The following is a 22466-nucleotide window of genomic DNA, read 5'->3' as shown; positions in this document are numbered from 1 at the left end:
AACAAAAAAAGTTTGAATATTTTTTACAAATTTTCATAAATTTATCAAACATTCTAATTTTAATAATTATATCTTAATTGACTCAATTAGATGTAATTTTATTTAATATCTAAAATCAATTTGAGAGACATATGTCATTATTTTTAAAAATGTTATTAGTAATTTGAATGAAAATATTATTTGAACACCGACAATTGAGTGAAACTTATGTATTGATGTATTATAAATTTACATTAATATAACATATAGTATTATATATTAATGTATGAGTATCACCTACATGTCAAGATTGAATTTTGTCAGACATCTAAATATTATTATTCGTATGTTTGAAACGCTGTAGGAATCTTAAAATAATCTTTTTATTTAAGATATTTTTTTGTTATCATCAAAATTATTTAAAATCAACAATTTTAAATTACAAGAACCAATTTAATCTCTAAATTAAAATATAATAATTTATTTCATACTTCACCCTTAATTAAATAATAAAATCGATCGTTGATCCCAATTGCCCGCGAATTGAGCCCAGAACGACGAGCAGGTTGGGCCTGGTCGGCCCACCTGATCCAGCTAAGCCTCCAGATCCCTAGCTGCGCCTGCGCCTTATAAACTAACCGCTGGACGGAAAAGTTGCATTTCATTTCGTGATCGGACGGAGGATTGATTGCTAGGGTTTTGATATCGAAGCGAAGCGTTGCGACTGCGATTTGTTGGAATCAGAAAGAAGCAAGGATGATATACGACGTCAATTCGCCTCTCTTCAGGTCCTTCCTCAGCCAGAAGGGCGGTTCCTCTGACAAGAGGTATTCTGTATCCATGTCCCCCGCATTGTGCATGATTGCATCTCAATCTGGTCACTGTGTAGCCCTGTGTTTTGTTTACTTTGTTCATCAATCGGTTTTTCCGCTTCGTGTCTTCTGTTGTTTGTTTTGGTTGCCTGTTTGGCCTGGTTCTGGTTTCAATCGGTCGGTGTCAAATAGCGTGCTTTCGCTTTCTGCCTACCTTTTTTGATTATTTTTGCTAGAAGGTTGTACAAATTAAGTCCCTCGACAATGAGAATTCAAGGATGAGTTTGCACCTTTTCTGAAGGTATAAACTAGATCCTTAACCTCAAGTAATCAAATCGTTTGGCGGTTTTTATCACTGGTCAAAGTATGACTACCCTAACAGTCACTGGCCGCTGTGCATTTCGTTCATGCTTTTCTTGTTTCATAGTTTGATCATTTTGGTGTCCCAGGGATATAAGAACCCGACCAATCCATTTCGAACTTGCTGGGGGAGTACCATTATTGAAACATCTCTCCTGGGAATGTGAAAGATGTTCCGGTAGAAATATTTGTTTTGTTTTGACTCATATTTCTCAAAAAGCTGATATGTTATAGTAATTGTGAATAAATCCAAAGTTTGGATGAAGAGTAGGCTGTGTGCGATGCTGGTGAATATTTTCTACAAACGAGAAATCAATTTTTGTTTAAATCACCTCATTTCTTTGATCATGTGCAAGTTAGAAGTTGAGGATAACCTTTTCAATGACACAATTTTCTATTACAATTTCATATGTAATTGTTCCCTTATTGATTTTTTAGTTGAGGGGTGTTACTGTCACCTCCCTGCCATGCTTCCTTCTTTTCTCGTGTCTGAATATGTTAGTCTATAATTGAGCCATGTAAACAAACCCTTATATAAAAACATTAACTGGGGGTCAGTTGAATCTAGTTTGGAACTATCTATTTAACATGGAGATGTGACCTATGTTTGTTTATGCTCGTTCCCAAATGTTTCAGTTATGATATAGGAATATAGAATAAGCTTGGGCCTTGGAGGAAAGATGTGTGGATACATAATATTTTGGTATAAGTGGGAATTCTAAGGTTATCTGGTTTAAAGCTGAGCTTTGCCTTGGCATGTCACCTTGATGAAAACTTAAGTGCCATAAAACCTATCTATGGCATAGCTTAAGCTCATTCAGGTTTAAACTTATCTTGACCAAGCCCAAGTTTTGATTGGGTTTATCTTTACTCTTAGGAGAAAACAAATTCCGTGAAGAGTAGATTACCCATCCTCTGTATTGGTGAGCTTTCATCCAAGAAGGGATATAATATTGGTATTTGTGTGGATTGAGTAATCCTCTCAACACATCCAACACTCCTATTGTTGAGGGTTTTTCTCCTAGTAGGTTCTCCAGCACTTCTAGGAGTTGTGTTAGGTAACCAACAACGAACGTAAAACTTGTTGGATCAAGGATTATGAATTCTAGCCAAATGATGATGATCGTTTTCTCTTTCATCTTTTGTCTACAGATCCATAATTCTAAAGTTGTCTAGCGCTAGCATAATTACACGATTTGTATGGATTTTTTTGGACAAAAATAACACTATTTCCTACAACAATGGTGGCGTGGGGGTGGGGTGTCTTGTGTGGCATTTGTGAAACAGAATCGTTGGTCAAACCAGCAGTTCTATTCCTAGAATAGAACCATTGGTCACTGGTCGAAGGTAGTTAGGGATGATAGGCATCCTTAAGCTAAGAGCGTTATATTACTTGAGGCGCCAAAAAGGCACTCATCTGACTGGAATGAGGAGCTAAATTAACAAAAAAGTATTAAAAAATATATTTAATATGAAAAAGACAATCAGATAATGCATACAATAATAAAACATCTAAAATACTCTCAATACAAATTCTTCTAGTATTCTTCAAACAAAATATATAATAGTATAATATATAACATTATAAATTGTATTATATTAACACCCAAAAATAATAAGTTTTATAGAAAATCTTCAGTGTTATATAAAAATAGACAATGTTAAATACTTATAGCAAAGCTAACAAACTATAAAACAAAAAATATAAATTTTATTATATTAATTAGCAAATATATATTTAAATTATATTATAATTAATATAGAGATTCCTGCTGCGGCAATGTTTCCCTAAACATAAATAAAGAGGGGCTGATGTCAAAATGAGAAAACAATAAGCAAAGTGAAAATAATAAGCACACTGTACAAGTTCTGTTCTGAAAAATGAAATAATAGCTGCAGCTGCCTGAAAACTGAAAACAACAGCTGCAGCTGCAGATAGTGCATCTTCAAAAGTAAAATTTCTGAAAAGTGAGTTTGAAATGTAAAACCTTAAGTCCCTAAGTAAAAAGCAACACTATCTCAAACTGTAGTTTTAATTTAGGAAGAAAAGAAAGAGATATTCATATCCTTTATTAGATGGTATACAAAGTATATATATACACGAGTAGATAGAGATAGAGGAGACCTACTTAATGTACAATTCTAATTTATCTATCTATTTTATATTTACAAATATAAAACAAAAGAGATAAGATAATAAAAGGAGAGATAAAAGTAACTTTAATTATCCTCGTCGAAGGTAAATAAGATTGACAGAAAACTTTCTTTCCCACATTTTTCTTGACATGGTATTAGAGCCGTAGGATCTTAGTCACTGTTTTTCCGTCGTGTGACTATCGTGGTCTTTTTTGCAATCTTCTTTACAAGTCGTCATGTCTACCACCCCAAACCCCATATTGGACTCGGCGGATTCCAGCAATACGACATAAAATCCGTTTGTTGGGACTAACAATGGAAGCTTAGGAGGAGAATTGCAGAACCTTCAAACGGCTTACTGATTGAATGGTGAGAACTACTTGAAGTGGTCTCAACTGATCCACACCTTTCTAGAGGGAAAGGGAAAGCTAAGCCATTTATTAGTAACCGATCCTAAGGAGGAGGATCCAGCATTTGCAGCGTGGGATGAGCAAGACTCCTTGGTGATGTCTTGACTCTAGAACTCCATGGTTCTAGAGATCAGCGATACAACAATGTTCTTGATGACAACCAATTACATTTGGGATGCAATTAACCTTACTTATTCCAAGGTTCGTGATGCAACCCAGATCTATGAGATAAGGACTAAAGTGGCAACAACCAAGCAAGGTACAAAGTCTATCACAGAGTATGCAAACCTGCTGCAGACTCTATAGCAAGAGTTGGATTAGTACTAGTGCTTGAAGATGAAGTGTAGTGAAGATGCTGCATTGCATAGAAAGTTTGTAGAAAAGGAGAGGACATATGACTTCCTAGCTGGTCTCAACATAGAGTTTGACATGATAAGGGTACAAATCCTAGGTAAGGCGGACCTGCCCTCCTTGAATGAAGTGATTTCCCTGATACGTGCAGAAGAAGGGAGAAGAGGTGTTATGCTTAGAGTCTTCCCCAGTGGAAAGTTTTGCTCTAGTATTCTTGAAAGCGAATAGTCAGAGTAAAGGTTCTAGAGAAGAAAAGAAAGCCGCGGACAAAGACTCTCTAGGGTGTACTTACTGCAAGAAGCCTAGGCACACCATAAAGAAGTGTTGGAAGCTTCATGGAAGACCACCCGAAGGAGGACCAATACAAAACCAAGGACAAGGGCAGGTATATACGACTAGCAGCCACCAACAACCTTAATCAAAGGATTCAGATCAAGGAGATGCTCTAGAGCTCAATAGAGTCGAGATTGAAAGGCTGAGGAGTTTTTTGGGATCTCTCGACAAAAAAGTAGAGAAAGGTACCTGCTTTCTTGCCCTTACAAGTACTTTTTCTCTTCTTTTTCCCTACATGCTTTAGAAATTGTGTACCACAATTCTTAGGTCCTAGATTCTGGAGCTTCAGATCGTATGACCCATTTTTCACACTCTTTCATCACCTATAATCCTTGTCTTAGCTCTCAGAAAAGATTACATTGGTAGATGGTTCCCTAACCACTATTGCTAGCCAAGGAGATGTTCTTCTTAATGAACATCTTACCCTAAAAAATGTCCTACATGTTCCTAAACTATTCACCAATCTCATATCTATCCAGAAACTCAGGACACTAATTGCAGTGTTATTTTTCATTCAAACGTCTGTGAGTTGCAGGAACAGAGCAAGAAGAGGATGATTGGGCTTGTTAAGGTTAGGGTTGGACTTTACTATCTTGTAGAATCGGGTGAGCGAGACAAGAAGGAAAGTAATCCTCTCGTGTCATACTTAGCTCAGTCCAATAGAGACCTATTGTGGTTACATCATTATCGACTTGGTCATCCCTATTTTCTAACTCTTAGGGTGATGTTTCTTGAATTATTTAAAGATCTAGACATTATGGATTTTCATTGTGTTGTGTGTGAGTTTGCAAAACACAAAATGATATCTTTTCCTCTATCTAATAAAAGAACTGAGTTTCCTTTTACTCTAATACATAGTGATGTTTGGGACCCATCAAATGTTCCCAATATTTTTGGGGCAAGGTGGTTTGTTATTTTTGTGGATGATTGTACAAGGGCAGTGTGGTTATATTTGTTGAAAACGAAGTTTGAAGTCAATAATGTGTTCCCTATATTCTACCACGTGATCAAAAATCAATTTGGGGTGGGAATAAAACGATTTAGGTCGGACAAAGCTAGGGATTTTTCAATCAATCTCTTTTTGTTTTCTTTCAACAGAATGGTATATTCACGAGTCTTCCTGCCCTTACACTCTTCAATAGAATGGAGTGGTCGAAAGTAAGAATGGTCACCTGTTGTTCGAGCTCTTTTGTTCCATCATAATGTTCCTTAACATTATTGAGACGAAGTAGCTCTAACAACCACCTTCCTTATCAATAGATTGCCCTAAAAAAATTCTTGGGTCTCATAGTCCAATTCAATTATTAACCAAACACTTCCTTGATTTTCATGTGACTGGTTGTTGGAATCCCAAGGCATTTGGGTGTGTAGCCTATGTTCACATCCCTACAGTCAATAGGGGAAAATTAGACCCTTGTACTCTAAAGTGTGTGTTCATTGGATACTCTCTTACTCAAAAGGGATATTGATGCTATCATACTCCTTCAAAGAAGCTCTTAGTGTTAGCAAATGTAACTTTTTCAGAAAATGATTCCTATTTTAGACAGTCTAACGTACGGGAACATAACCTATCTTTGTCTAATAGGGTTCATTCTCCTATTCTCCTTGGTCTTGACCTATTAATATCATCTCCTATTTCAAAGGATTCACTAGGTATGACATTAGAGGAGCCTACTCCAAAAACTCCCAGACCACTGCAGGTATATTCAAGAAGGACAAGACCAGAACCTATTCCTATGCAAGCCTCATCATCCAAGGCTAGTCCTGATCCCACTACAGACAGCACTGGCAATTCAACCACTTCTTCTAAACATTCACCAGGTTATTCCTTTGCTAATCCTCTAATATTTGGTGATAGCCCTCCTGAGTCTACTGAGTCCACACTTAATATTTCTAAAAGTGATCTTGATTGGCCTATTGCCCTTAGGAAGGGAACAAGAACCTGCACTAAATATCCCCTGCATCTATTTCTTTCCTATTCTAAGCTGTTGCCTACCCACAAGGCCTTCCTTACCAATCTTCAGACAATCCCTATTCCTAAGACCTTTTTTGAAGTAATAAGGGATAAGAATTGGAAGAATGCCATGGAGGTTGAGATGGTAGCCCTAGAAAAGAACCAGACGTGGGAACTTGTGCAATTGCCTAAAGGAAAACATCTAGTAGGCTGTAAGGGGTGTATATGGTAAAATATAAATTTGATGGGTCATTGGATAGGTATAAGACAAGGTTAGTGGCCAAGGGATATACTCAAATGTATGGGGTAGATTACTTAGATACTTTTGCGCTGGTGGCAAAGTTGAATACAATCAGGGTTCGCCCATCTTTGGCTACTAACCTAGGCTGGTCATTACAACAATTTGATGTGAAGAATGCATTTTTACATGTAGATCTAGAGGAAGAGGTTTACATGGAGATACTACTAGGATATGGCCCAACAACACAAGAAAAGGTAGTATGCAAATTGAGGAAGGTCTTGTATGGACTAAAACAGTTCCCAAGGGCCTGGTTTGGGTGGTTCACAAGTTTGATGCTTAGCATGAGATATAGGTAGAGTCAAGGGGATCATACTCTATTCATTAATCACTCAGCTACAGGGGGAGTAATAGTCCTTATAGTATATGTTGGTGACATTGTTGTCACTGGAAATGATGAGGAAGACATGCGTAAGCTAAAAGAGTGCTTGATCAAGGAATTTGAAATTAAAGATATGGGGAGATTGAAATATTTTTTGGGGATAGAAGCGACCCACTCAAAAGAGGGAATTTTCATCTCACAACAAAAGTATATAATAGATCTCCTTAATGACACTGGATTGCTTGGCTGCAAGGCAACTGAAACTCCTATTGAACCAAGTCACAAGTTAGGGGAGGCCTTGGAAGATGATATAGTTGACAAGGGGTCCTACCAAAGGATGGTTGGGAAGCTAATTTATTTGGCTCATACTCGACCAAACATAGCATATGCGGTTGGAGTTGTTAGCCAATTTATGCACAATCCAAGGGAGACACATCTGAGGGCAGTGTATGGGATCCTCCACTACTTGAAAGGAACACCCAGGGAAGGTATTTTATTCAAGAAAGGAGAAGCCATGACCATTGAGGCTTACATGGATGCTGACTATAAAGGATCTATGGTGGACAGGAGGTCAACATCAGGCTATTGTACCTTGTTAGGAGGTAATTTGGTGACATGGCGAAGTAAAAAACAAAATGTAGTTGTTCGGTCAAGTGCATAGGCTGAATTTAGGTCCATGGCCCTAGGGATGTGTGAACTATTGTGGCTGAAAATATTATTGGATGATCTCAAGATTTTGTGGGCAGCACCTATGAAGTTGTATTGTGATAACAAATCAGCAATTAGCATTGTTTACAATCCAGTTCAACATGATAGAACAAAGCATGTTGAAGTGGACAAACATTTTATAAAGGAAAAACTGGACAATGGCTTGATTTGTACTCCTTATGTCTCTTCAAGTGATCAACTAGCGAATGTATTAACTAAAGGACTTCCTGCAGCTGTGTTCCATAGGATTATAAGTAAGATTGGGATGCACAATATCCACTCCCAATCTTGAGGGGGAGTGTCAACAATAAAAGAAAAGATCAGATCTTGTCCTTATTCTCGGACAAGATGAAATCAGTGATTGATTGATATTAATTTTATATGTTTCCTAAACAGAAGGTATCTTCTAGATTGCTACTGTATCTTTTTGTTATTAGCTGTATCTTTCCATTAGTTGTTGTATTCCAAATTTGTATAAGTTTCCAAAGGCATATTTGGAAGCTTTATTATCAGGAACTTCCTAATTTATGAAGGAAGGTTGTATATATTTGGTTCTCCCTGTCAAAGGTAAATAAGATTGAGAGAAAACTTTCTTTCCCACATTTTTCTTGACAATTCTGTGCCCCTACGTAGAGAAATTTCTCCCACTATTTTTCTTTTGAGGTGCATAACTGATTTGTTATGCATGTATTCTCTATGTTGGTTTTAGCAATTGTATGCAATGCAGTGCAGATAATGGCAACTATGCAACAAAAAGCATGCGAGATTGACAATTCCACATTGGCATGTAAACCTCTTATTATCTGCATATATTTTTAGCGAACAAAAATGATGTGCAACCATACCTATTAGCAAAGTAACATAAAGTTAAGTAATTAGATGATAGATGACTGACTTGAGAAACATACTTTAGAAAATATTGGTTTAGATTGTTGTTTTAGACTCAGTGGCTTAGGTAGATTTAGACGAACAATTCTCTCTCAAGCTCTTTTCCCACTCTCGGATCAACAGTAAGAGATATTAACACAAACAGAAAGTAAAGAATTTACAAATCTAAACAAAAACTAGAAAACCAAACCACTAGAAGTCGAAATTTATCTTAGTTCGAATTGCAAGTGTTGCAACCCTGCATCTAACAGTCAAAACACCCTACGAGCAATCTTCTTTATTCCAAAAGAATGATCAGTACAACAAGAAGTTCCCTCCCTTCTATTCCCGATTACCACACAACTCTCGTTCCCCAAGATTACAAAGCTACCTTTTCTCTAGCCTTTCTCTCAAAACAATCACAACACTCGTAACAATGGGAATGAGAACCCTTACCTACCGGCTAACTCTTGCCCTCTATTTATAATAGGGGTGGACATCCCAATATAATAGATTGGACTTAGATAATTCCAGTTTTAACTCCCAAACTTTTACTAATTACATTTAGGGTATAAAAAAACACAACTACCTATATAAACCTTAGTCGATATAAGCCACTGTCTTCACTGATCTTCTAGGCTAACTTGAGGCAAACATCAACAATACTCCACCTTTTTGCTTGAGTTTTCTCCACTCGATAGACTGATCCTGCTCTCCTCCGGGAATGCATGACATACCTGATCATTGAAACACAACAAACATTAAGAATATTTAAACAATGCTGCAATTTAGATATAGGAACAGGTTTGGTAAACATATCAACTACATTCTCTTCTCCTGGAACTTTTATTAGGTTTATTTCCTCCTTCTCAAGGATTTCTCTAATGAAATGATACCTAACATCTATATGTTTGGTTCTTTCATGGTGGGATGGATTTTTAGCCAAATGAATAGCACTTTGTCTATCATACATCAACTTAACCTTGACATCTCTACCTAGGAGTTCACTAATAATTCCTTTAAGCCAAAGACCCTCTTTAATTGCTTTTGTAACTGCAATATACTCAGTTTTGGTGGTGGATAACGCCACCACCAGTTGTATGTTAGTTTTTCTGCTAATGGTAGAAAGACATAACCTGTTGAGGACCTTCTTTTATCCATATCAGCAACAAAATCTGCATTTGTGAACCCTAAGATGCAAGGATTTTCTTCCATTTTAACTCCACCATAAACCAAGGCCATGCCTAGTGTTCCTTTAACATACCTAAAGGTCCATTTTACAGCATTCCAATGAGCCTTACCCGGATTGACCATAAACCTGCTAGAGACACTCATAGCATGAGCCAAATCCGGCCTTGTACAGACCATGCTGCACATTAGGCTCCCAACCGCATTAGAGTAAGGGATCTTACTCATTTCCTTGATGTATTTTCCATCTTTAGGGGACTGCTCATGGGATAACTTGAAGTGTTGTGCAAAAGGAACTGGGACATCCTTTGGATCACACATATTAAATCTCCTAACCAGTTTGCTTAGGTAAGATTTCTGAGATAAAAAAAAAAGCTGCCTTTGCTGTCTATTCCTTCTGATTTCTATGCCCAATATCTTCTTGGCTTCTCCTAATTATTTCATCTCAAACATTGACCTTAATCTCAGCTTAAGATTCTCGATTTCTATGGCTGATTGACTAGCAATCAACATATCATCTACATAGAAGAGAAGATATATATAGATATATTCCCTGGAACATGCTTAAAATACACACAACTATTGTAGGAACTCCTCTTAAAACCTTGGGACAACATAAAAGAGTCAAACTTCTTGTACCACTGCCTAGGGGACTGCTTTAAATCGTAGAGGGATTTCTTAAGTAACCACATTTGCTCTCTCTTCCCCCTAACCTCAAACCCCTTAGGCTGTTCCATTAGAATATTTTCCTCTAAGTCTCCATATAGAAAGGCTGTAGTGACATCCATTTGTTCTAGAATTAAGTCTAATTGGGCTGTTATTACAAGAATGATCCTTATTGAGGTATGCCTTACCATGGATGAGAATATCTCATTAAAGTCTATACTCGGGCACTTGGGCTCTAGCTATTAGCCTAGCCTTATACCTAGGCTTATCCTCTTTTCCTGCACCTTCCTTAATCTTAAACAACCTCTCACAGCCAACCACCTTTTTTCCTAAGGGTTTATCTACAAGAATCAAAGTCTTATTCCTTTTAAGAGAGTCCTTCTCAAACTTCATGGCTTCCTGCTATTTCTGAGAGTCCTTTGATTTCTCTACTTCATCATATGATAAGGGCTCTTCCCCTATTTTAGCAGCTGCACTTGACAATGCATAAGACACTAAATCAGAATATCCATATCTCACAGGAGGCCTTGAAACCCTCTTTTGTCTATCCCTAGCAACATTATACCTTTCCGGATCAGGGGGATTTTATGAGTTGGAGGATTCTTCATAATCCTCTTACTGCCCAGAAGAGGATGCTTCATATTCCTCTTGCTGACTAGGGGGGGATTCATCATAATCCTCTTGGTGTTCTAACTTCTGATATCGGAAATTATCTAGATCTCTATCACTAGTTTCCTCTTGCAGTTCTACATCAACTGCCTTGGCTTTTCCAGCATCATTTGATTTCACCTTTTTCTCAAAATCTTTTATAGTAGACCTTTTATCTTATGTAACATCTCTACTCACAAATGTCTTAGGCATATCTAGATCTAGGCTCCACAATTTATATCCCTTAACCAATGTTGAAAATATCGATATCGACGGAAATATCGGTATTATGATTTGGCAAAAATATCGACATCGACAGATATTGACATAAAATTTACGGAAAGTACGACAATTTAGTTAAAAACATAAGATTTTTTAATGAAACTATTAGTAACAACAACAACAACAACAACAACAACATATCCAGCCTTTATCCCACTATGTGGGGTTGGCTGCATAAATTCTAGACTTTTATGTATTTCTGTCTTTTGTCATATCTTTATTGAGGTCCATACACTTCATATCAAACTTTAATATCTCTCCCAAAGTCTTCTCAGGTTTGCCTCTATCTCTTTTTTTGACTAATTGTTCCATTTCATCAACTCTCCTCACAAGAGTGTCTCTTGGTCTCCTATTCACATGATCAAACCATCTTAGTCTAGTCTCTCTCATCTTCTCCTCTATTGGGACTACTCCTACCTTATTATGAATAACTTCATTTCTAATTTAAAATAATCATTTCTACAATCAAAAACCATATTATATTTAAAAAACCATATTATATTTAACAAGTAACAACTAAAAGGTATAGATATAGATATAATATATAGACGAGCTATATAAAAAATTAAAAAGCTTTCATTAAAACTTTTCAATTAATTTGCATCACACAAGTCATGCAAATTTTAATACCAAAATGAAGTCCTAGGTGGTTCATACATGGTGTGGCTAGTATCTAGATTTATACAATACTGATATCATGACATATAATTTGAATGGTTTTGAATATAATCATGAACATGCCATGAATAAGCTTCTTGATTTCTTCCTACCATCTATCCATATATAGGGAATTGTGTGTAAGGATCTTTAGAGATCCCAAAACCTCTATAGTCATCATCACTAGTCTCTAAACTCATGGATTCAAAAGTGGTTGAAATGTTATCTTCCTTGGATGATGACATCCCTAATTGCATTTGATGGATTCTCCTTATATAATCCTTACCGATAGCCCCTATGCCTGGACCCCCAACTCTACTCCCATGGTTTTTATCTTGTGTGCAATGAGTGTATTGTTCTTCACAAGTAAATGGGCTCAATGGCAAACCTGTATCAGTATAATTTCTTTGAGTAAAAACATAATTATTTCCTCCATTGTCGTCGTCGTCATCGTCATCGTCATCATCGCCATCACTATTATCACCATCATCGCCATCACTATTATCACCATCATCAGCACCATTGTCTTCATTATGAATTCTATCAATATGATCATCTTGATTGAAGCCTGTTGTGGACCTACGCACCTCTCCTCGCATTGCGATGTTACTAGTGTCATCATTACCAATTCCATCAATATGATGATCTAAATGAAAGCTAGTTTTGGACCTACGCACTCTCCTCGATTTCCCATGTCCCATGGGTCACTTCCACTACTACTCATAACCTCTTTTGATAACATCTGGTCAACATTGATTCCATATTTACGAGCATTTGTAGCAATTTGGGGATTGGGGTTTACCTTCATCATCATCAAGGTGTAGTGGACGAACCCATTGAGAGAATGAGATTCTTCACGTGGGTTGAAAACTTATTTTATTTATTTGATAAAAGCTTAACAAGTTCTTATTTGAAAAGCTTAAATTTCACTTTTCATTTATGGAAATTTAATCGATATTTCCCGGATATTCCACGGATATTTCCGAAAATTTCCTTGATATTTTTTAAAATTTATACTATAAGTTCACGGAAAGGATATTTTATAAAAATATCGCAGATGTTTCCAAGATATTTTGACGGACAGGAGATTCCACCCCCTATCTATATCGGTACCCTTGATTTACGAAAATATCAGCAGAAATATCGCGCAAATCACGGATATTTTAAACTATGCCCTTAACTCCTTCCGGGTATCCTATAAACAAACACCTAATTGCTCTTGGATCTAACTTAACCTTGCTTAGAGTGAGCATAAGCAATACACCCAAACACCCTTTCATGGTCTATATTAGGTTTATGACTTGTCCACATTTCATAAGGGGTTTTAAATCCTATGGTTGCGGATAGGAACCTATTAATTACATGGGCTTCCGTAGTAACCGCTTTTGCCAAAAAAATTTAGATAGCCTAGCATGGATTATCATGCACCTAGCCCTCTCTAATAGAGTCATATTCATCCTTTCGACTAGACCATTCTGTTTGGGATTCTTTGGAACCCAAAGATGTCTAAAGATACCATTTTGATTACATATGTGTGTAAAATTCTTATTGCAAAATTCCAACCCATTATCAGTCCTAATGATTTTAATTTTGCTATCTTTCTTATTTTCTATCATAACTTTTCCAGGTTTTAAATGTTTCAAAAGTGTTATCCTTCGATTTCAATACATAAACCCAAACCATTCTAGAATAATCATCAATTATTGATAGGAAATACCTAGCTCCACCATGAGATAAGGCTTGGGAAGGGTCCCACAGATCAGAATGAATGTATTCTAAAGTGGCCTTAGTGGAGTGGATACCCTTCCTAGGGAATTTTACTTTAGCTGATTTTCCAAAGATGCATGTTTCACATTTATCTAAGGCTGTTACATTTCCAGCACCTACAATACCTTGTTTAGCCAATTCCCTAAGCCCTTGCTCACTAATGTGAGCCATCCTATATTGCCATAACCTAGTATGCTCATAGGATTTATCCTCTCCTATTGCTGCCTCTCCACCAACTGTGGATGTTTGCAGTACATATATGCCATTTTGAAGGATTGCCTTCATGCATATGAGAGAGCCTTAGCTACCTTAAGGACTCCACCAACTCCTCTATAGGAGTAACCATTTTATCTAATTCTCCAAGAGATATAAGATTTCTCTTTAAATTGGGACATACCTAATAGCCAACAATATTCTCACTGTTCCATCATGCATTTTAATTTTAACATCCCCAATCCCTTTGATTTTACACTCTTGGTTATTTCCTAACAATACTTTACCATCATCAATGTCTCTATAATTTAGGATCCAATCCCTATAAGGAGTCATATGAAAGGAACAACTCGAATCTAACACCCAAACTTGCCTATCCTCAGCATTAGATATAACCAGTGCATCTGCACTGTCATAGTCAAATTCACAAATTGAAGATGATATTTCAGCATTCTCTTTACCCTGAAATTCTCCTTTTTTCTTAGGACAATTGCGTTTGATGTGACCTTCATGACAGAAAAAACATTTGATAGGTTTCCTACTGGTTTTAGATTTTGACCTTGACCTACCCCTAAACCTTTGATCCCTCTTTTCTGGTCTTGACCTAACAACAAGAGCATCACCCATAGAATTCTTGCCTTCAACCTTCTGTTGTAATTACCTTGGAGTTTAAGGCTCCTACAACATCTTCTAGGGACAGTTTGTCTCTTCCATGATTTAGAATATCAACAAAAGTTTCATAGGATTTAGGCAAGGAATGCAAAAGGACTAGAGCTTTATCCTCATTGTCATATTTGATATCTATGTTTTCAAGGTCTAGACATAATTTGTTAAAATTGTCTATATGTTCTTGCAGTTTCTGACCTCCTCCCATTTTAAATGAGAAAAACTTGGTTTTCAAGAATAACTGGGTAGACAAAGTTTTGGTTAAGTATAAGGTCTCTAGTCTCTTCCAAAGGGCTTCTGCTGTAGTCATTTTAGAGACTTCCCGCAGCACCTTGTCTCCCAGACTTAGAATCAAAGTATTGAATGCCTTTTTATTGATTTCTTTCCTCTGTTGACTTAATTCCTTTTTCTGTTCTTCAGTACAAGTGTTGGGTATTTTCTTTTCTTCATCTAAAGCCTCTTCCAGTCCTAAGTTCCCCAGTAGTGCTTTCATTTTTATCCTCCTAAGGCTGAAATCATTCTGCGCTATTGAATTTTTCTATATCGTATCTTGTTGCAGCCATTCTTGATACTACTATGACAAAGAGACATCAAGAAAATGAAATGAAAGCTTTTATTGATCCTAGGGGAAGGCTTTGATACCAAATTGTTGTTTGACTTGCTGGTTTAGGCAGATTTAGACGAACAATTCTCTCTCAAACTCTTTTCTCTCGGATCAACAGTAAGAGATATTAACACAAACAGAAAGTAAATAATTCACAAAACTAAACAGAAACCAGAAACCAAACCACAAGAAGCCAAAATTTATCCTGGTTCGGATTGCAAGTGTTGCAACCCTACATCCAACTGTCAAAACACCCTGCAAGCAGTCTTCTTTATTCCAAAAGAATGATCGGTGCAACAGCAAGTTCCCTCCCTTCTATTCCCGAGTACCACACAACCCTCATTCCCCAAGATTACAAAGTTACGTTTTCTCTAGGCTCTCTTAGAATGTTCACATCTCATTACAATAGGAATGAGAACCCTTACCTACTGGCTAACTCTTGCCCTCTATTTATAATAGGGGCGGACATCCCAATATAACAGATTGGACTTAGATAATTCCAGTTTTAACCCCCAAACTTTTACTAATTACATTTAGGGTATAAAAAAACACAACTGCCTATATAAACCTTAGCCGATATAAACCACTGTTTCACTGATCTTCTAGGCTAACTTGAGGCGAACATCAACATAGATTTCTTGAATCAATTATTTAAGAATAATTTAGTGGGATTAAGGGTTGTAATAGATGATGGGGAGATGTTGGATGAATGAGGATGGTCTCTTTAAAACTGGAACCGTTTAGGGAAATAACAGCATTTGTCAGTTTTTATCTGTGACTATAATATGTTGTTTTAACACCTTCACTTGTAAAATTGTTAGCATTATATTAAAGACTTAAAAAGTGGTTTGGAGATGATACAGTAAAAGTGTTTGCCTCCCCCCTGCCTCTTATATTTTATTGTTGGCGTTTGCATGATGTTACATATGTTGTCTGTGATTTCTGAGGTGACTTTTAGTAATTTATTTTCTCCAAATCAATGGCATGAATTTCAAGAACTGAATACCTCTGATAAAAATGTTTTGAATTTATTGTTGTTATTTGTTATATGTTTTAGGCTGATGTTAATAAGCTTGTGATGGGAGTTAGAAGATAAGTGCAATGGCTCAATCTTATTTTAGAGTCTACATCTACTTTTGCATTTTTGTCTGTACTTTGTGGGTGGTCCTTGCTCCATATTGTCTTTTGACCTGCTGCAGTTTTGAGCTCAGAGTATCTGTGTCCTAATCATGCTTGATCTATCTTCCAGTTTTCTTTGCTGTAATAAAAGAGTTTGCCGGTCGGTTGTCTTTTATGTGTCTATAAAAAACACAAAAATTGAAAAAGAGTGTCCTTCCAGTTCAAACTGTATGCTGTGCATTTGGTGGTCAGGGTTGTACGGTCTCCATTTTGATACACTTCTTTGCGTCGATGAAAGCAAAATTAGTTCTATTTTTAAATGTGATTCTAGCATTCAGAACTAACTTATTGGAAAATCCAGGAAAACCGAAGAGCAGAAACCAAAAGAACAGAAGCCAAAAGCCAGTGAAAACAAGCCCATTATGACAGAGTGAAAGCAGTGTGATGGCTTTTGCATGTGTTGGGGCCCTCTAGAATTCTATAATGAAGTACATGAAGGGCTTGTATTAGGATTTGGTTATTAGTGTATGAAGGGCTTGTATTGGGATTTGGCTACTAGCGAGACTTGTATTTGGATTCTATAAGATTTTCCTATACTACATTCTTATAGAAACAGATATTGTGAGTTGGTTATTGGTAAATATTTTGAAGTGCAATATGCTTAATGTGTTGGTTCTTCATTAAGGTTTGATAATTCTTGATAAATAGCAATTAGCTGCTGTCTTGTACCTTTCTCCTGTATGCCTATCTATTTTTTTTGTTCTTTTATTATTGCTTATGTTGTTGAATTCTTCTTGAGTTGAAGCTATGACATGAAAGTTACTTTTTTGGTGCGAAGATGACATTTGGCAATGCAAATCCTGAGTATTTTTGTGTTGAAATGGAATATGTAAATGTAAGATCTGATTCAGTTTGCTATACTGCCTTAATAACACATACTAGACTAGGCAATTTATATTCTAGTCAAAATTCCCCGAAGTAGCTCACAGGTGTGCCTGATCCTAGATAACTTTGTTGAAGAATTCAGTTTCATCATCTATGGATTCTAATTGTGGGTTTTTTTTGGGGGCTAGATGGCTTCTAATTGTTTTATTTGTTCTTTCTAGTGCTTCTCTTTAAACTTGCTGGGGACTTTACAGCAGTAGAAAAGGGTAAGCAAATGATTGTCGATGATGATGTCCCAGGATAGAGCAATTGACCAACATAGAGATCCGATAGAGATCCTTTCTTTCTCTTGTAGAAAAGATGAGAAGTAGATGATTATGTAGGCAACAGCTTTGGCCCCATGGTCCGTGATTACCTATTAACATTTGTGAGGGAACCGGAGGACCTTAGTAAACCTCTTCTGGAATGGATAAAAAGTGAGGAAACGAAAATGATTTTGGTCAAATTGGCAAGGAAGAAGAAACCCTTGTCTTTATTTTTAAGGAATAATGATAGAAAGGGCAAACAACAAACATGTGCATGTGCGTCCCTCAATTGTTGAAAAGCCAAGTTGATGTTCTTCCTGTCCTTTATGGGTCTGGTTAAAATTTGGTAAGAAAAAAATGATGTTGGTTGTCTTACATCACTTCTGGGTTGGGACTGTTATGTAGTAGATAAGTGCTCACAAGTCTCCTTTTTTATGTTAACAGTTGTCTGCAAATAGTCAAACTAGTGGGTCTCGCTTTTCCTACGCATGTTGATTCGTGGTTCAACGTGATGTTCTGGTCTTTATGTGTCTGGTTAACATTCAACAAGAAATGCCAAAGGGGCAGTAGGGATGGAATACACTTGAGTGCTGCCATCCCCATGTAAGTATGAAACCCACCCAACATAATGATGCTCCATGCCCTTAAAAGTCACCAGCCTTTCTCTTTTCTTTGTTCGTTTACCCACCTTTTATTGTTTTTCCCCAATTGCCCTGGTACGTTCTGTAATTTTCTGGCTTCAGCAAGCAAAATGGATATATAACAACTTATGGGTTGTATGCACTTCTTGCTTTTGACTTTTATACATAGAAAACACAATCAAGAAGAGACTTTCTTACATTTACAGAATTATTATAAAGTTGATTGTGGTAGTTGGTAACTAAAAATCTTATTTTTGATTTTTTTATGTAAAAAAATATAAAAATGTCATTTAGCTAAACATGCATCATAGTAGTAGAGTAGGTTGACAGTTGAATTAAATTGATAGCAGCATGTGACAATTATTGGATGCCATGGTCCACTTGGATGAAATGAAGTGAGGTGAGAAATGGAGCTTGCTTCCTCTTTTTATTAAGCTGATGCTTCTTTACAAAGAAGATTCTTTGCCTATTTTTCTTATATGGAGTTCAAATTTTACAGTAATCGTAGTTTATCGTTCAAATATTATGTGGAAAGTATATTGATTCACTCTAATCCCTTGTTTGATATTAAGTGTACAGTTTGGATTCATCTCCACTTTTTCAAGTGTAATAAGAACATGGGTTGCTCATATTAGGATAGGATAGGATAGGATAGAGACCTAGTGTTCCCCTCTTCCCTACTATCTTTTCTATTGAGGAAAAAAAATTAGGCACAGCCACGGGGCACATTTACACCTGAATATTAGGATCTGTCTTTATATGCCAATTGACATACCAAAAATGCCCCCTTGTGTAGCATCTGCCCTTGATGGTGAAGACATCAGACATGTCGTTTTGCTTGCAGGCTTTCTCTGAGGGCTTTTTGGGTAATTTGACCATAAAGAAAACACTACAGATGCATCATTTTTGTACCATTTCTTGTATAGAAGTAATTAAAAAAAGCACATGACTTTGCTTTTCCTTTTCTTTAAACGTCACTCTCTACCCAATGTTGTTCTCTCTCTCTCTCTCTCTCCATTCCATCCCCTTTATTCACGCCGCTTTCACTTCCACAATCACATTTCCTTTCCCATTTGCCAAACAAGACAAAGAGAGCTGACTCTCTCATCTTCTTCATCTTCTTGTTTCTTCTTCCATTATTCCAACAACCATCTTCCAATTTTCAATTCCATTCCCCATCTGTATTTGTCTCTCCACAGACCTTACAGAGAAAATGAGTGAGCTGTGGTTGTACTCAATCCCTCGCCCTCCAAAAACTACCCATTTCTCTACTCTCCTCTCTCACCTATTCCTCTTCTTTTCCTTCATTTTCTCTCACCCTCTCTATCTCTCTCTCCTCATCTTCTTCTCTCCATTCCTTCTCAAGCTCCTCTCTTTTCTTTCTCCTCTTCTCATCACCACCTCTCTCCTCCTCCTCGCTTTCGTCCTCTGTTCATGCCATGCAGTTGCAGAGAGACTAAACTCGTCGAAGATGGAGGACGGAGACGAAGAGATTCGAAACATCGAGGAGCTTGAAGCTTACAAGATCTTCTTTGACACCTCAACTTTCCACGAAAGTGAAGAAAATTGCTCCCAAGCGGATGATGACTTGCAGGAGAAAACAGTGCAAGTTGCTTGGGAAGAGACCACTCAGCCCATCAAGGGAGAGAAGAGATCAGAAGATGGGGTTAAAAGCTTGATTAATCATGATGTGGAAGGGCAGAAGGTTGAAGAAAACAAGGCAAAAGGTGACGGAACGAAGCGTACTGATAATGGGAGAGAAAGAAATCCAAAAGTTCGTGTTGAATGTTCTCAAAGACATGATTCCAATGCAAATAGCATCACAGATAATGGTGGGGAATACACTTCGAAGCTCTGGGAAAGTCCGAGTTCGCGATCACTCGATACGAGTCTTGGGAGCTATGGATCGATGAGGAGGGAAAAGGAATGGAAGAGGACGTTGGCGTGCAAGCTCTTCGAGGAGAGGCACAATGTGGATGGTGTCGAGGGGATGGACTCGCTTTGGGAGAGATACGAAATGGATTCTAGCAACATTGCAAGGCGACGAAGCCACACCAAGAGCAAGAACAAGAACAAGAAGAAAGGTGTCGAGAACTATGGTGATGGTGATGAGGAAGAGGACATGGCCGGGCAATTGTGTTGCTTACAAGCACTGAAGTTCTCTGCAGGGAAGATGAATCTGGGAATGGGGAGGCCTAATCTCGTGAAGATTTCTAAGGCCATCAAAGGCATAGGATGGCTGCAACATGTTACTAGGCATCGCAAAAAAGGTTACAGTTCGATCTCTTAGTTACGAGATTTTTTGTTTTGAGAATGAGAACTCGCAGTCACTACCCTTTTAACTACCTTGCTTAGGCGAAAATAGGTGCATTTGTAGCACCAATTTGCAAGTATACAAGTTCATCTTCCTGATTAGTCATCAGATGAAGAACCTGTTCATCTTCCTTTGGTTGGTGTGGCATCATGAGAAATCCTGCTACTATTGCTTTATAAACACACACAAATCTTACACTTAAATTGCTAAATAATTAACCAACTTCTTCACATATATAGCGAAATATTAAGACTTGATACGTTGTTATAACGTAAATAATACGGAAAATTGAGTTGAGTTCCATTTAGTTACGTAAATGGTATTTGTATTTCAATCTTAGTGTATGGTTTGGGATAAGAACTTTGCAAAAGATGCATTTTCTGCTATTTTTCCAGTAAGATTTCTTTTTGGAATGATGATGGTGTACTTGCTTGGAGGGGGCATGCTTCGATCATTTTGTTCTTTCTTTTGGGGGGGTATTCATCACTGGATTTTCATTCTAGCATGTCCACCTTCTCTAATTATGAGATCTTAATTAGAATTAAGGGAATTTAATTAGTTTGGATCAGATTGAAATTGGAATTGACAAAAAATTTGGGTCGAAGACTGGACTGAATAAGGGCAGGATCGGATTGAATAAGGGCAGGATCGGATTGAATAAGGGTAGAATTACATATCGGTCCAATTAATCTAAAATAATGTATTTATAAAGGTATAATTTTGTTTCTAATTAGAGGGGCGTTCCAAACAAAATGCAAACAAGATAATTTCGATACCTAAAAATCTCTTCGAGAGTTCTTCGAAAAAGATAAATATTATCCACAAAGATTGTAATTCTAATGAATTCTAAAATATTAGGATAAACATTATTCACAAAAATCTTAATTTTAGTGAACTTCGAAATATTGGGATAAATATTATCTGGAAGAATTCATAAGTTTATGGAATTTGAAAAAGTCTCATATTTTTATATAAATAGATGAGCCCTCATTCTAAAAAGGGTACATCTATGGTATTATCTTTAATATGACATTCAAGTTTTCAATGTCTGATTTAAGTATTAGAGTACTTACACGGGACTTTTCTACGTTCTCTAATCATTCTCTTTCTTGCAAACTCCAAGCAAGTTGACGAAGATATTTTTAGTCAATAAATTTATTGTTGTGTTCGATCAACAATAGATATAACTTAAATCAAAGAGAAATTTTCTTTAAGAAAATTCAAAACACAACTCGAAAGTCAAAATGGATAGCATAGTAATAGAGAAAACTAAAAGCATCACTCTCCCATCTTGATCGAAAATGGACCATGGGTGCTTCTAAGGTGTTGCAATTAGGTGACAATAACAATCATTTGCTATAAGTTGTTGTTAATATTTTGTGAAATAAGCACACAACCAAAACTATGGCAATATTAAGATCCACATCGGAACAAATAAAAAAAACAAAAAATATGAACACAACACACAATGAAAACAGAAAAATAAAAAACATAACGTTTACATGTTTGGATCAAAACGATCATATTCACAGTAGGGTTTCACCCTAGTCAATCCACTAAGATAATAACAATGGATTACTAAGATATACAACACGAATTAGAACTGTCTTATCAAATCAAGAAGATGAATCAAACAAAGTACAAAGCTCACGAAAACCAGAGCAATTCCCAACACTCTCAAGCTATCGTCTTCTCCTCTCTCACACACAATCCCGTGAATATTCTAGTGAAAGAATCGATACTTGATTAGGATTAGGGCTTTGATTGTTTCTCTCTTACGTTTGTTTCTTCTTGTGTTCATATGCATCGAGTTCTTTTGTTCTCTCGCATTTCTTCTGTTCTTGAGTGTTTGTGTGTGCAAAAATAATGTGTCTCAATTTGCCGGTTGGGATGCCTTATATGCAAAGGGGAGAAATGATGGCAACCATTCAATTAAGAGTTTTCAAAAGAGATCAATGACCCACAAGCAACCGGTCATTAT

The 22466-nt window shown here is 36.8% G+C and overlaps 2 protein-coding genes across 2 annotated transcripts; both read left to right on the top strand.

Annotated features, from left to right (window-relative positions):
* Window positions 1-630: 630 nt before the first annotated feature.
* Window positions 631-17045, top strand: LOC127797671 (wound-induced basic protein). Its single transcript, XM_052330769.1, has 2 exons — window positions 631-806; window positions 16702-17045. The coding sequence occupies exons 1-2, from the start codon at window positions 736-738 to the stop codon at window positions 16772-16774; spliced, it is 144 nt and encodes a 47-aa protein (XP_052186729.1). The 5' UTR covers window positions 631-735; the 3' UTR covers window positions 16775-17045.
* Window positions 17046-17171: 126 nt separating this feature from the next.
* On the top strand, window positions 17172-20614 carry LOC127797670 (uncharacterized). Its single transcript, XM_052330768.1, has one exon. It carries the CDS (start codon window positions 19385-19387, stop codon window positions 20459-20461), a length of 1077 nt encoding a protein of 358 aa, XP_052186728.1. The 5' UTR covers window positions 17172-19384; the 3' UTR covers window positions 20462-20614.
* Window positions 20615-22466: the final 1852 nt, after the last annotated feature.

The sequence above is a fragment of the Diospyros lotus genome, chromosome 3, assembly GCF_014633365.1.
Source record: "Diospyros lotus cultivar Yz01 chromosome 3, ASM1463336v1, whole genome shotgun sequence".
Lineage (NCBI taxonomy): Eukaryota > Viridiplantae > Streptophyta > Magnoliopsida > Ericales > Ebenaceae > Diospyros > Diospyros lotus.
This window is presented reverse-complemented; position numbering and strand designations above follow the sequence as displayed.

Bases quoted from the DNA above. Each gene is read 5' to 3' on its own strand.
- LOC127797671 (XM_052330769.1), top strand. From the start codon at position 736: ATGATATACGACGTCAATTCGCCTCTCTTCAGGTCCTTCCTCAGCCAG. The intron at 807-16,701 runs GTATTCTGTATC...TGGAAAATCCAG, and splicing joins GGCGGTTCCTCTGACAAGAG to GAAAACCGAAGAGCAGAAAC.
- LOC127797670 (XM_052330768.1), top strand. From the start codon at position 19,385: ATGAGTGAGCTGTGGTTGTACTCAATCCCTCGCCCTCCAAAAACTACC.